The 15,875-nt window shown below is 37.9% G+C and overlaps 1 protein-coding gene across 1 annotated transcript in view; it reads left to right on the top strand.

Annotated features, from left to right (window-relative positions):
- Positions 1-15,875, top strand: part of LOC107552247 (tyrosine-protein kinase RYK-like) — an 80,571-nt gene that overhangs the window by 36,416 nt on the left and 28,280 nt on the right. The window contains exons 2-4 of the mRNA XM_016234104.1: positions 8,157-8,278; positions 11,372-11,471; positions 14,935-15,066. Coding sequence (XP_016089590.1) covers positions 8,157-8,278; positions 11,372-11,471; positions 14,935-15,066 — 354 coding nt within the window. The remainder of the gene's footprint in view (positions 1-8,156; positions 8,279-11,371; positions 11,472-14,934; positions 15,067-15,875) is intronic.

The following is a 15,875-nucleotide window of genomic DNA, read 5'->3' as shown; positions in this document are numbered from 1 at the left end:
ACTGTTTCCTGATCCTGGGAGAGTAGACTACAATGCCGGCTGTTCTGACTCACAGACTGTAAGTACGTTTTTTATATTTAAAGAATTTGCCACTGACGATTCAAACGCAAGTTTTGAGCAGTGTAGAGTAGCGTTTGTAGTTTGTCATTTCTCCGATCACAAATGCAGACATGGTTTTATGTTTACGCAGTGCTATGCAATGCAATGCGTAAAAAGACCGTATAAGTCATTATAATCCGTAATTATGTCCCCACTGGATGCAACACATGCCTCGTTTATAATGGGTTTTAATGTTTTTGTCTCATCGCGCCAGGACACAGCATCACAGTGTGTTAAGGGGCATAACATTTCTGTCACACGCTTGAGGTATTCGGCCAATCACGACGCACTGGATAGCTGGCCAATCAGAGCACACCTCGCTTTTCAGACCGATGAGCTTTGTAAAAATCTACGCGTTTCAGAAAGGCGGGGCATAGAGGATAAACAATAATGTGTTTTTTAACCTTAAACCGCATAAGCACATTTCACCAAATACACAAAATAATGTTAATGTTAATAAATGTTCTTTTTAGCAACATCATATGACCCCTTTAAAAAAACTAAAATAAATATTTAAAAAGTTCCAAATATTCTTTACGTTACTTAAAATAAAAATAAATTGTGTTCAATGGGTGGGTGGGAGTGGGGGTGGGGGGATATTTAAGAATAAGTCATTTCAGATCCGTAATCGCAATACCGTGAAACTGATATTTTTGCTTAAGGTTATCATACCGTAAAAATTTCATACCAGCCCATGTCAGTTAGATATAGCTCTTTAGGGTTTGAAATCTGAAATTAAGATTCTGAAATCAAGCTTTTGAAATACTTAACATACTTCAAGTCTGCTTGTAAACTGATGGCTTTATCTGTGTGTCGAGTTCTTACTTGGTTTGATATGCTAGAACTTGATCAATACATAACAGAGCCGCTCTCTCCTCAATCCCGCTCACTCTCTGAGCTTGGCTGCTGTTATGTGCACTGATAGATTGAGGATAAATCAGTCTCTGATTACAGGAGCCTCTTTGTTCTACCTGTGCTTACCTCTTCTCCTGGCTCTCACTTTTTTGTTGTACCTTTCTGAAGACAGAAATGTGATCTCCAGAGGCCAAGAAATTCAAAACCGCAGGTATACCTTTGACTGTGGCCGGGAAATGACATGAATGTAAATCATTCATGTATTTTCATTTCATTCATGTATTTTCTGTAACTTCAATTTTATTCTGTGTTGAGTGTTCCAAACAGAAAAGTATTGTTGTCCTAGACCACGTTTAATAAACCATAGATTCTTATTGTTTTGAAGTAATTCCATCGTAAGTAGTACATTTTGATGATTTTTAAACCACCATAGAGTGGTATTTTTATCTAGAAGTTATTGACACATTACTCTGATTTATATAAGAATTTAATATGGCTTGTTCTCTTTGCACTTCCAGTTCTGCCATGTCTTTTATGGGGTCAGCTTTTTTTTTTTTTCACTGGCAAGCTTGAAGATGACTCTCAAACAAAGCTGGATATTTGGCAAGCTCTTTGAGCAAGATCCACCGACATAATGCTGTATCAAAGTCTCGCCCCGTGGACATGTTTTCTCCCTGGTCTCTGCTTTTTCAGAGTGGAAGCAATTAAACCTTGAAAGGGGTTTTGAAGCTACATAAAAAGACATTACAGAGCACTGGTGTGAGGGGGATGCAAAGATTTCGTTTTGCAGCAAGCGGAAACCACTTTTTTTTCCAAGACGTACGGTTAACCACATCTCTTTTTAAATAAACTTGTTACTTGAGCATAAAGAAAAGAGGTTAAAAAGGGTCCCCCTCAGAGTCACAAATAAACAAGCTTGAAAACACAGGCTGCACATATGCTATAATAAACTCATTCTCCTAATCATCCTGTAATGGACCACTTCTTCAAGGGTGGGAGCACTTTATGCCACACAGGAAACTGTTTTCAAACAACCTCCTGCTTTCTTTTTGAAACTTCTGGTCAGAGGGTTGAGCACACTTGACCCATGAACTTCAACACCCTCTTCATCCACTGTTTTGTGGCCTCAGTCTATGACTGAGCTGAGGCTTGTTCCTCCCGCAAATTCCCTTCTCAATATATCATCATTTTAGTGTCAGAGATTGAGAAAAGAAGGAATTTCAATTAAGAAAGGTCTCTTCTATCCATTCTTTTATTACAACTTTCAACTTTTCCTGCCTCTGCTCACTTAGTCTCAGCCTCAGATGGCACAGACATTCACAGTCTGTTCACTGACCATTTGATGTATATTGTATACAAAAATGGCAAAAGTTGGAAACTGCCAGTTCTAATCTGGTTGGTTCTATGCAACTTCTTGAAAGTAAGGGGACACAGATTTATTAAAAAAAAAAAAACCTGGCTTTTGTGCATGGTCCGAACCGGAGGTCACCGAGGTCCGGACCTCAGTCAATTTTTCATATTCAAAAATAAAACTGGAAGTTTTCTGACTAATTAGCACTTTAAAACTCTTCCTGTGAGTGTCTGCATGAATAATCCAATTTAGACGGTTTGTCTAGGTTGTACAATGTCCATGGTGTGAAAATTATGGCGGGGAATTCATGTGAATGGGGCTTGAGAGGGAGTTTGGAGTGAGAACGCGGACCCAGCCTCCCTCGTTTTGCCAGATCTAGTTATTATAAGCATCTTTGGACCCACACACTTAATGTCACTTTAGCAAGTTAAATAAAGTAGGAAGTTGCAGTTGAGGGATTAGAAAATTATTTTGTTTTTGGGGGCTTTTTTTGGTTGTTACCATAGCAATACCTGGCAACACTGCATCTGCGGCACTTAAACTGGCAATAATCAAAAAAAGCCCATACAGAGCACGGGCATGTTATTGCTGACAGGATACTACATTCAGTAAGACAAACGCAATGATCATCATGATGTTATCTGTAAGAAACAGTATCAATGCTATCAAAACCAGTAGCATAATAACACTAGCACAGAGATCTGTAGGTTACAGAATGAAATATGGCAAATACGCAGACACTGGCCATGAAGAAGGCTATGCTATTTCATTCAGTTTTAGTAGCTAACCTTTCACAAAGTCATGCTGAAAACATTCATAAGAGCACTAGACAAAGTTCTTATCATATAGCAATGCTTACTAATGAAAACTATTAAGGTAATGATACAAGGGGCAGCTTTTTGAGCAATGTTGCTGGGCAACCTTGCCATCAGCGGGCAGCCAGGTGAGACACAGGGCCCACGGCCAATCTAAAGTATCCAGATTTGTTGGCCATTCTCAGTGAGAAAGTTCCCAAGCAACATTTTTTAAAAAGTTGCCCCGTTTATTATTACCTTTACATTAATAAGTATTGTTGCATAAATAATAAACAAATAATACAATTATCAATGCCAACCTATAGTATTAACAAATTTGAATGCGCTAAATACGATCTAATTTAAAATATTTAATATAATTTTATATATGGGTCTCTTTTAAAGTTTATATGTAGTGTTTATAATGATTTAAATGTGCAGGTGTTATAGCACAATTCTTAACACCCCACTCGAGACCTCACTAATTTTCAAACCCTGGTTATGGCCATGTTGTTGTTTTTTTTCCCCAAGTATTATTTTATTAGTTTTATTATTATATATATTTTTTAATTTCAGATTAAATGGCAAAGTGACTGTGCTTGGTTGCTTTATGTCAGTCAGATGTCCTCTTCTTTTCTAAGTGACTAGAAGATTCATGACCAGAAAAAGCTACAGTGAGCACCAGTTAGTGGTCTGGTTCTGTGAGTCTTCTACTCACATGGCTGTATTTTTTTTTATTTGACTTTTTTAAGGGTATCAAAGCAATGTGGACAAAAGTAGGTTCAGACAGGTCACAAGACACGGGAACGGTAATTAGTCTCAAGTCTGTGGGTACATCTGTAGTATAAGTCATGCCTCGGTAGTCTCTCACAGCTAGCTAATTTTCTTTTCCTTTGTGCTCAGAGGATTATGTTAGTCGAGACATCTGTCTGAACTTTGAGGACTTTGAGGTTTTGGGGGCCACACAGCCTGTTTGCTCCATAGGTGGGCAGCCTCATATCACTGGCGGGCTGATTTCTGTTAACTCAAACTATCCTTTAATGCTGCTAGCTGGTGCTGAATATCTCCGTTTTGGCAAGAAAGGGTGCTATTTGTGGAGCTTAAAGGCTTTACTGAAGGGGACATGAAATTATTATCTTTGAAATTATTTATCTTAGCTATCTATGTTTTTCCCTCTTTCGATTGACTTCGAGTTCATAAGGAACTAGGACGGCAACAAATGATTTTGATAATCGATTAATCTAACTATTATTACAACAATTAATTGACTGATCATTGATTATTTTACAGATTAATCTAGTGTTGTCACAGTACCAAAATTTCAGTATTTGGTACCAATACCAGTGAAAATCCACGGTTCTCTGTACCAATTTCGGAACCAAATCAAAACACAAAAACATGCTAATTAAAAAATTTGACTATACTTTCATTTAATCCAAACTGTGTGCATACTTAATTTTAAAGGGCTTTAGCCAAGAATAACAACTAAGTTAGCAAAAAAACAAAAAGCCCAGAACTACATTTCTGACTGATATGACACAATGTTAACCATTTGTACATTCTTTAACACGCATATTTTAGATTCACAATTCATTTAAAAATAGTAAATATCATCATGTCCTCCTGTATTTTTTACCCTAATAAAAGTTATAGGAGCATTAAATAGTTAATAAAGAAACTTTATTCTAATGTTCATTATATTAGCGTTAGCCGCACTTATGCTAACGATTAACTACTCTAATAACAGCGTTCATTTCAATCCGACATTCAAATTAAAATATTGAATAATATGCATAACAGAAGCGGTGTTTCCCCCAGACTTGCACTCTATTTGTGGCGGCATACATAGGCAAATTCATTCTCTGCCAGCAGGAGGTGCTTGTAGAGCAAGAGAGAGAGTTTTCCTCTGTAACACTGTACACATAGCAGCGCTCCGCTCACAAATGCTGCTCAGGCATTACAGGCAAGATTAAATGAAAATGACATGCATCATTTTCTGAAGACAGTCGGTTTCCTTCAGAAATACAGTGATATAAAAACACCCGCACCGGGTTTAGACTTTGACACGTGCAGTGCTCATGTTTATTCAACGAAGTCAAAGCCTTTTGGAAAATCTATTTGTGGCGTTCAGTTTTGATATTGTGGCAGGCCGCCACAAAATCAATGTGTGAGAAACACTGATCTAAATATTAAAAATTAAAATGAAACTTACCTGCTTGAACTCTTTCATTTGATCTGGGTGTCTGTCTTTAAAGTGTTTTGTTAGTTTGGTGTGTTTCCTTGTTTTGATGTCACCACGTCTCAGTGCTTTTATGAAGAGAGCGCATCTGCGCACCTTTCGGATAGCGCATCAAGAACCGGGTTGACCGGGTACTCGGTACCACCGGTACTTAAAAAAACCTGGTAGCGTAACGTTTTCATTTTTTTAGTACCAACTTGGTACCGAAGTACCCTGGTCTTTTGACAACACTAGATTAATCAGTAGGCTTTGTTCTATTATTCAGCTTTTACAATTAGTTAAAATATTGAGTTACGCATATTCTAACTAATAAATAAGACAAGGAAGACAAACTTCAGCTTTTGAAAATGTCAAACAATTATATTATTGTAACACAATTATACAATATTTTTTGACAATACAAATAAATATATTTGGCACACAAAATGAGATGACACACATAGAGACTTTCTTATTCACCATTTAATTAACTGTATGTAAAAGTAACTGACTGATGCAACATTCTGCCTGACATCTCCTTTTGTAAGTCGTATGGATATGGAACAAAATAAAGGTAAGGGATAAGATTTTATTTTTGGGTAAATTATTTTATTCAAAACATTTGCTCTCTTAAAACACCTTACATTGTTATAATGATCAAAACAATTCTGAGCTAGATTAAGCTTTAATCTTTAATCACTTTAATGTAATATGATTTTTTTTTTTTTGCATTCACTAATAAAAAGATTTTATCATTAGCTAGCTCCGCACTGAAGAGCTGCTTAATAACACATAATCAAGTTGTAATTCTAACTGAAAGCAACACTGACCCTTTTTTTCATATTTAATACTGGGGTTTTTTGTGTTGATTTCATTATTGAGAGGAAAGTGCACAGCACATATTTACATATTATAAAAGCTGTTTTCTGCAGCGTCTAGTTCAGCTCTTAGATGCGGCTTTATAAGCGCACGCCTTGGGTGTGAGCTCACAGAAATGGGTCTCACAGAGAAGCGCGCAAGTACTGAATTGAGCACTTGAATGTTTCAAAATGTAAGACTCAAAAGCATGTGCAAATGATATGTTCTGTCATCTGTCCCGAGTGTCTTTCACTCTGAAATATTTGTGGGAATTTCCCACGTTTTCAGGCGTGGAAACTGCAGGAATGAGTAGAATTATGCGCGATCCCCACAATCCCGCGACAAGCCCTGGCACAGATGTTTTTATCATTGATAATAAGAAATTATTCTGTGCATATTAGAATGATTTCTGAAGGATAATGTGACACTGAAGACAGGTGTCATGGCTGTGGAAAATGTAAGGTATATTAATCTAGAAAACAGATATTTGGAATTGTAGTTTTTTCACAGTATTACTGTTGTGTCCCCCCCCCCCCCCCCCCCCCCCCCCCCCCCGCCCCTCTCTCCTGCTGCAGACTTCGCTGACCCACGCCCCCCTCACCACAGTTCTGTTTTCAGTTATCAGCCCAAATCGGATGGTGACCCTGTTTCTCATGAGGACGTAAGCTATTTTCAACATTTACAGGGGTTAGTCTGTGATTTTTTTTTGCCATTTTCTGAGAGCAGCGGTATTTTTTATTAAATTGCACCTTAGTGAGCAAAATACTTTTTGAGCAGTAGTGTATATGGATTTCATGTTGTCTCTAAGGGTGTACATCTAAAACATCAAAAATTTTAGCAAAAAAAAAAGATACTAATAATCATCTACTGTTGTTTGATAGGTATGTTTTAGAAAGGGTATGTGTACTCCCATCCCCCTTATGTTTGAGCAGACCCCATGACAGACTGATGGGCTCCAGTCACCCTCAACGGGGCCTTTCAGTCATGATAAGGTTTGCCCCAAGGCATGGCAGAAGATTCCAGCTGTCAATCAACTTCACACATCACTGCGTCTCATTCGTGTGGGAAACACGCCTCCACTATAGATTTCAGTCTCGTGTTCATCATCACTGCCACTCTCCAGCTGTTCATTGAGGGCTGGTTGCAGTAGAACTGGGATCGCAGGTGTGCTGTGCTGACTGGGAGAAAGGCTTTTCAGGTCGAGTCTCTCTCAGGAATGTAGCCGGGAAGGAAACACTGTTTAGATTACAGCGTCGTTAGAAAATGGAGGCCAGGGAGGGGAGAGCAGAGATGTTTTGCTTTGAGGGGTGAAGTCCTTAAACATAAACATACTACACTTGAACGTTTTTCCTTCACTGTATGGAGGAGGTGGCAACTGAGGATATTGTTCTTGGTCTAAAGGATGAAAAGCATTCCATGTGGTTCTAAATGGACAGGCTAGAGAGAGAGGAATGAACTGTGGTCAAAACTTGGGCCATAGGTCCCATCAGCTTTATGTGAAACATTCTAGAATATCAGCATGAACACTTCAGCCTGTTATAAGTCATATCCTCCTGATCGGAAATTGTAATTATATTTCAGTGGCTGTCATACCTGCTCTCTGACATAATGGATCCAGATCTTGCTTTATCCTGCAAGGAAGTGGAACTATGTCAGACAGTGGTTGTTCACCACACTGAAAGAATGTATTTTATGTATTGTTGCCTTGGTTTCCTCTTGTACCATATACTTCCAGGCACTGTGGAATACATTAAGCCTAAATGAGCACATAGGATGTTTTGATGGTGAAATATAGAGTTCATATGAGAGCAGATATGGAGTCTGGCATTATGAAACTATATTTTACTCCTCTCATGAGGCAGGGTGGTTGTGTGAACGTAAATGTTTAACAGTTTAAATTCTGTCATCCTTATCGGTTATATCATTTTAATTATTCTCTCTCTCTCTCTCTCTCTCTCTCTCTCTCTCTCTCACTCTACAGGTCTTGATGCTGAGTTGTACTATGTGAGGGATGATGTGATAAATCATTATGCCCTTTCTTTCATCCTGCCTGTCCCCAGTGACACTAACAGCCTGCATTTCACATGGCACTCCAGCAGCAAGGTTGGCCCTGTTCATGTATCCTATGTAAACTACCATTCAAAAGTTTGGTGTCAGTACATTTGTTTTTGTTTACTTTTTGTTCGTCAAAGAATCCAAAAAAATTGTAAAAAAGTTTCCACAAAAATATTAAGCAGCACAACCGTTTTCAACTGTGATAATTATAATAAATATTTCTTAATCCCTTAACTGTCAAAGATCAGCGACGGCCCCAGATTATTGTTGATTAAAGGTTTCCACAAAAATATTAAGCAGCACAACCGTTTTCAACTGTGATAATTATAATAAATATTTCTTAATCCCTTAACTGTCAAAGATCAGCGACGGCCCCAGATTATTGTTGTTTCACTTTAACAGCACGTTAAAACATCTCACTCTTACTTGATCTGGACAAACTGTACGTCAGTAGAAAGATTAAAGACTCTAGCTTCTATATTTGACCACTGTTTTGATAAAACATTGTTGCAGTGACAGTAATTTATGTCAGGAGTGCAAAATAATAAATCCGTATGTGTCATATTTGGAATAGGAATTCACCACGCATTCATATTCAGTCACGTCTGCAGCGGTTTATTTGTTCACATAGCTTCACTGAACAGCGATAATAAGGGCTTATAGTGCAAATATGCATATACATAGAGATATATAGATATATTTACTCATGTTTACTTCATATTTCTTCAGACAGAATAATAATTTCTATTCATTTACCACTGATTTACGCGATCTGATGATAATTAGCCGCTCCCTGGGCTGTCTCGGTGTGTTTACTCTTCCGTGCTCACGCTGTGACAGAGAGAGACCTGATTAGTCCGTCGCCTGTCAATCAATGAAGCAATGTTGCTTGGAAAACCTTGTAATGCCAAAATAAAGTTTACTAATGGCTGAATAAAACAAAAGAAGAATGATAAAGGAATAATGAGGATAATGTCTCATACCTGGCCAGACATGAGGCGACAGCATGCAGGAGAGCTTACAGAGGGCCATAAATCAATTTTATTAGCCTTTTGTTAGCCTTCTCTAAAAACACACCTGTCATGGTCTTAGAAAAAAGTTTTAGAGATTATGTCCTGAAATTTGTGTTAAAGGAGACATATTTTATGCCCCTTTTTACAATATGTAATATAAGTCTCTGGTGTCCCCAGAATGTGTCAGTGAAATTTCAGCTCAAAATACTCATTTATTATATCATTTTGAAAATGCCTATTTTGAGTGGAAGCCGAAACACGCTGTTTTTCAGGCCTGTCTCTTTAACAAACAAGAGTTACAAACTTTCGCCATGGCATTAGAACTAGTACACCATTGTCACTTGCGAAAACACAACAACGGCGCCGTGGGTGTAAACTTACAGATTAAGAGGCGGTAATGTTATAATGAGATCCCTTAACAACGTCACCAAGGGAGCAAAATCAGACACGCTCGTTTTCTCAGACACTTGCAGAAAAAGGCTTCCCAAAACAAAGTTACTGAGTTAATCTTTTTCACGTTTCCTTGGTTGGTAGATGCACTGGGGACCTGATTATAGCACTTAAAACCTGGAAAAGTCAGCTTTTCATATGTCACCTTTAAAAGTAAATGAAGCATGAGTAGACGTGTGGCTTTAGCTTCATTGTGTTTCTAAAAACCATTTACCACAGCAACATATTTTTTATACATTTAAAAAAGTTTTTTTTATATTTGTATTTTTGTTTTTATGTTTGAGCTTATATATCTCTATTATCATAACAGTCTGAGTAATTCAGATTCTTGAGTAGTAAACTTTGAAGTGTCAGCTTTGTGAACATATGTTGATTATGTATCTAGTCAGAAAGACTCATGAGCAGCAACCTTTTTATTTTGGGTATGTCATTTGTGTCTCCATGCCGAAAATGGGGGGTGACAGCAAAGGGGTTAAGCACCTAATCAGCAGAATGATGTATTAGTAGTAGGGTTGGGTATTGTTAGAAATTTTCCGGTTCCGATTTTGGTTCCATTTAAATGAACTATTATTTTTTTGTCACTATTTTACCTTAATTGAATGTAGTGTTGCTGGAAGGTAGTAAGTAATGTTGAGTAATGCATGTGCTTCAAAGTTGATGGTTTTTACACTATCAATAACATTTTGCTTTTCAAGCAGGAATAAGCTGTTTGGCCAAACAGTCCCTTGAGGGCTAAGACACTTGTTCATTTCCCTAAATTAATTAAATATTATACTTATAACGTACATTATACATGTATACACACACTGCATAAAGCCCCTATTTTACAAATAATAATGCATTCAGGAGATGGTGTGATGCAATGAGTGGCTTCCACATTTTTAACATTTAAAATGCATGAAAATATTTTCTATCACTTTATCACTCTTGAAATGACATTGTACACTAAATAATCTAACCCTCATACTTGCATAACAATAGCAGTATATTTATTTAGTGGTCCAAGTTGAAGTCAGTATGTATATTAATGACAATATGGGAAAAATATCATGTAATTTAGTGGCGGCAGGAGCTGCGTGCTGCCGGTACGTGTACAGTGAGAGAAAACAACGTGCACAGTTATCAAAGATGCGAGTGCGCATACAGTTGTGGAAAACAATGTTTTCGGCAGTTAAAGACACTGTGGAGTGCGCGTCATGGGAAACAATGTGCTCAGTAATTAAAGAGGCAGGGCAGCGTTTCTGTTATTTGGTTTGTGACATCCTTTACGGGAAACGCCGGCGCAAGGCTGCTCACAGCGCTTGGTCACGTGTCGCACCAGAACCGTTTTCGGAACCGAAACTTAGTAATTGCTCACGGTTCCAGTTCTTTTAAAAAAACAGAACAGTTATCGGTTCCCAACTTCCCAACCCAGGATCATGAGGCACTAAAGACCAAAGTAATGACATGCCATCACATGGATTACATTTAAAGAAAATAAAAAAATAAAAACAACTTTTAAATTGTAATATTTCACAGTATTTCTGTTGTTACTGCATTATTGATCAAATAATCCAGCCTTGATGAGTGAAATAGACTTTTTTCAAAACCAAATAAAAAACCATACCAATCCCAAACTTTTGTAATCGCTTTGTCCATTATAACTATGTACTTTCCACAATCCTTGTCTTCTGTTTAGGTGGATTACAGGTTAGAGTTTCAAGTGGAAAACACTTCAGCCATGGATCAACCTCAGAGCAACATCTCTGCTCAGGGGGAGGTCCCACGCACTCGTTCAGGTGAGTGAAATATTTCTCTCTTTTTTTTCTTCCTGTCACATGTTGTATATTCAAGTGAAAATATTCTGACTCTATCTTTGTATGTTTAAAGGTCCTTGCATTAAAAATGACCTGTTCTATTGGTAAAATTACTCTCGTCAGACATTTATTTATAAAAAGTTTATATATCACAACTTAAGAACCCACAGCTTTTTTTTTTAAAGGTCCCATGACATGCTGCTTTTTAGATGCTTTTATATAGGCCTAAGTGGTCCCTAGTACTGTATCTGAAGTCTCTTTCCCACTACGAGCCAGTCCCACAATGAGCTTTCCTTAGGATGTGCCATTTCTGTGTCTGTAGCTTTAATGCTAATGAGGAGGAGAGAGGCGGGGCAACTGCCGTGCTTCGCTCGTTTGCAAGCCATTATGTCTCGAGGGAAAAAAAAATATTGCGCTCACCTCGCACGGTAGTAGCTCATTTTCTCATAGGCGGGCCAAATTCTCTGGGCGGGCAAAGCAGAGAAAGGGGAGGTAACCTTTCCCCGTATGACGACATAAAGGGAAGATTTCAGATTGGGCCATCTGAGCTTTCATTTTCTCAAAGGCGAAGCAGGATACCCAGGGCTCGGTTTACCCCTATCGCCATTTCTAGCCACTGGGGGACCATAGGCAGGCTAGGGGAACTCATATTAATGTTAAAAAACCTCACTAATCAGCAGAATGATGTATTAGTAGTAGGGTTGGGTATTGTTAGAAATTTTCCGGTTCCGATTTTGGTTCCATTTAAATGAACTATTATTTTTTTGTCACTATTTTACCTTAATTGAATGTAGTGTTGCTGGAAGGTAGTAAGTAATGTTGAGTAATGCATGTGCTTCAAAGTTGATGGTTTTTACACTATCAATAACATTTTGCTTTTCAAGCAGGAATAAGCTGTAAGCTGTTTGGCAAAACAGTCCCTTGAGGGCTAAGACACTTGTTCATTTCCCTAAATTAATTAAATATTATACTTATAACGTACATTATACATGTATACACACACTGCATAAAGCCCCTATTTTACAAATAATAATGCATTCAGGAGATGGTGTGATGCAATGAGTGGCTTCCACATTTTTAACATTTAAAATGCATGAAAATATTTTCTATCACTTTATCACTCTTGAAATGACATTGTACACTAAATAATCTAACCCTCATACTTGCATAACAATAGCAGTATATTTATTTAGTGGTCCAAGTTGAAGTCAGTATGTATATTAATGACAATATGGGAAAAATATCATGTAATTTAGTGGCGGCAGGAGCTGCGTGCTGCCGGTACGTGTACAGTGAGAGAAAACAACGTGCACAGTTATCAAAGATGCGAGTGCGCATACAGTTGTGGAAAACAATGTTTTCGGCAGTTAAAGACACTGTGGAGTGCGCGTCATGGGAAACAATGTGCTCAGTAATTAAAGAGGCAGGGCAGCGTTTCTGTTATTTGGTTTGTGACATCCTTTACGGGAAACGCCGGCGCAAGGCTGCTCACAGCGCTTGGTCACGTGTCGCACCAGAACCGTTTTCGGAACCGAAACTTAGTAATTGCTCACGGTTCCAGTTCTTTTAAAAAAACAGAACAGTTATCGGTTCCCAACCCTAATTAGTAGGATCATGAGGCACTAAAGACCAAAGTAATGACATGCCATCACATGGATTACATTTAAAGAAAATAAAAAATGGAAATCAACTTTTAAATTTTAATATTTCACAGTATTTCTGTTGTTACTGCATTATTGATCAAATAATCCAGCCTTGATGAGTGAAATAGACTTTTTTCAAAACCAAATAAAAAACCATACCAATCCCAAACTTTTGTAATCGCTTTGTCCATTATAACTATGTACTTTCCACAATCCTTGTCTTCTGTTTAGGTGGATTACAGGTTAGAGTTTCAAGTGGAAAACACTTCAGCCATGGATCAACCTCAGAGCAACATCTCTGCTCAGGGGGAGGTCCCACGCACTCGTTCAGGTGAGTGAAATATTTCTCTCTTTTTTTTCTTCCTGTCACATGTTGTATATTCAAGTGAAAATATTCTGACTCTATCTTTGTATGTTTAAAGGTCCTTGCATTAAAAATGACCTGTTCTATTGGTAAAATTACTCTCGTCAGACATTTATTTATAAAAAGTTTATATATCACAACTTAAGAACCCACAGCTTTTTTTTTTAAAGGTCCCATGACATGCTGCTTTTTAGATGCTTTTATATAGGCCTAAGTGGTCCCTAGTACTGTATCTGAAGTCTCTTCCCCACTACGAGCCAGTCCCACAATGAGCTTTCCTTAGGATGTGCCATTTCTGTGTCTGTAGCTTTAATGCTAATGAGGAGGAGAGAGGCGGGGCAACTGCCGTGCTTCGCTCGTTTGCAAGCCATTATGTCTCGAGGGAAAAAAAAATATTGCGCTCACCTCGCACGGTAGTAGCTCATTTTCTCATAGGCGGGCCAAATTCTCTGGGCGGGCAAAGCAGAGAAAGGGGAGGTAACCTTTCCCCGTATGACGACATAAAGGGAAGATTCCCGATTGGGTCATCTGAGCTTTCATTTTCTCAAAGGCTAAGCAGGATACCCAGGGCTCGGTTTACACCTATCGCCATTTCTAGCCACTGGGGGACCATAGGCAGGCTAGGGGAACTCATATTAATGTTAAAAAACCTCATAAAGTGACATTTTCATGCCATGGGACCTTTAAAGGTTTTATCTACTCTTAATTCTTGTAAGGCCTGTGCACACCAAGACAAATTCGGTGTGATAAGCATTTTAATTTGAATGAACGGCAGTTAATGCAGCATTAACATTCACATGGCATCAATGCAACTGAATTTTTTTTTCACAGAGAGGTGTGAAAATCTCTTCTCCATTGCACTGTGAATAAAGACCAGCCTATACGATGCATGCTTTTGTTCACATGCCCAGAGCCGCTGCAGTTACATAAAACTATTGGTGACTTGGTGGCGCTTCCAAACAGATGATTTTGCTAAGCGACAGTGAATAGCAGAGGAAGAATCCTGTACTGGCTCTCTTGTCTCAGTACTCTTGTATTTGGTGTTGCCTGATAAACACCATAGTGAAAACTAAATCTAAGTGGCTCTTAGAAAACATACTGTCAATACTGTTTGCACCACTTACTGTCAGAGTTTTTTTGCATTTTTCTCTTTTATTTTTCTCAGCTCTTGCATTTTTCGCATTGTCTGAACAGTGTGAAATATTGACCAAATCTTCGTGTCGAACATTCGTATTGGTGCGAACAGGTCTTTAATTGGTCTTCTCATGTAGTTTAGTAGGAATCGGGCAAATGCTAATGTGCCAGCACAAAAGTAAAAGCAGCCCGTACCTTTCAAAAAGTTCAAAATGAGGCCCTGCGTTCTAGTGTTTACAACTTGAATATTAAATAAAATCAAATTTGGTCTTCCAGTAAGTATGCTTTCTGTGTGTCACTCCAGTGTTCAGAGTGGACCTTTTCTGCTCTGGAAAGGCTGATGGAGAGGCTGTGCTAACGGTGCAGTTGAACCTGACTACACCAGTCAACAACTTCACAGTGCTCAACTTCAAACGCAGGAAAATGTGTTACAGAAGTAAGATCTTTTCATACAGTTTTACCTTATTTCCTCCAATCCATCTTTGTTTCTGAAGATCTAGATCGTAGTTTGTGTTTTTTAACTCTATTTTTTTTTCTGTAAATATGCTGTGAGTTTTGTGTGTTTGGCAGATTGTGTGTCAAGTTTCACATTGCCACAGACTGCAAAGATAATAATAACACAGGCTTTCTGTCATATGCGTCCCCAGTGGAAATAGCCAGTGAATTTATTCTCTGCTTATTTGAAGCACATGAGCCAAATTAACTGCCGGAGAAGAAAAAGAGTTTGTGTATGCCCCAATTTTCTCTCCCTTGTGGAATAACTGGGTCAGCGAGTGTATGCGGTGCTCAAGAAGATATTGTCTTACACTTTGTGTGGAAGGAGTGAGATTTTACTGCCCTGGCAGCAATTTACAAACCAAACATAAATGAGACCACAATTAACCAGTTCATGTGTTTAGATGAATCTCATGAGGCCCATCATTTCAATGTCACGTTTCAGGCCAAAATCAAAAGAAAAAAGTAATATTTTGCTTAAAGGAAAATATTGTTCTCAATATCATAATCAAATAAAGTAATTAAAGTGAAGTATAAACGAGAGTTGCTTTTATTGCCTTTGTATTGTCTTTGATTTGTATCAGAATCAGCATAATTTATTGCATTATAGTATCTTTTTGTGTAATACAATAAAGAGATATAATGAGAATTAAAGGGTTTTTGCTTGTCACATAATATATATATATATATATATATATATATATATATATATATATATACACACACACACACACATATATATACACACAG

The sequence above is a fragment of the Sinocyclocheilus grahami genome, unplaced genomic scaffold (assembly GCF_001515645.1).
Source record: "Sinocyclocheilus grahami isolate Dianchi unplaced genomic scaffold, SAMN03320097.WGS_v1.1 scaffold444.1, whole genome shotgun sequence".
Classification (NCBI taxonomy): Eukaryota; Metazoa; Chordata; class Actinopteri; order Cypriniformes; family Cyprinidae; genus Sinocyclocheilus; species Sinocyclocheilus grahami.
This window is presented reverse-complemented; position numbering and strand designations above follow the sequence as displayed.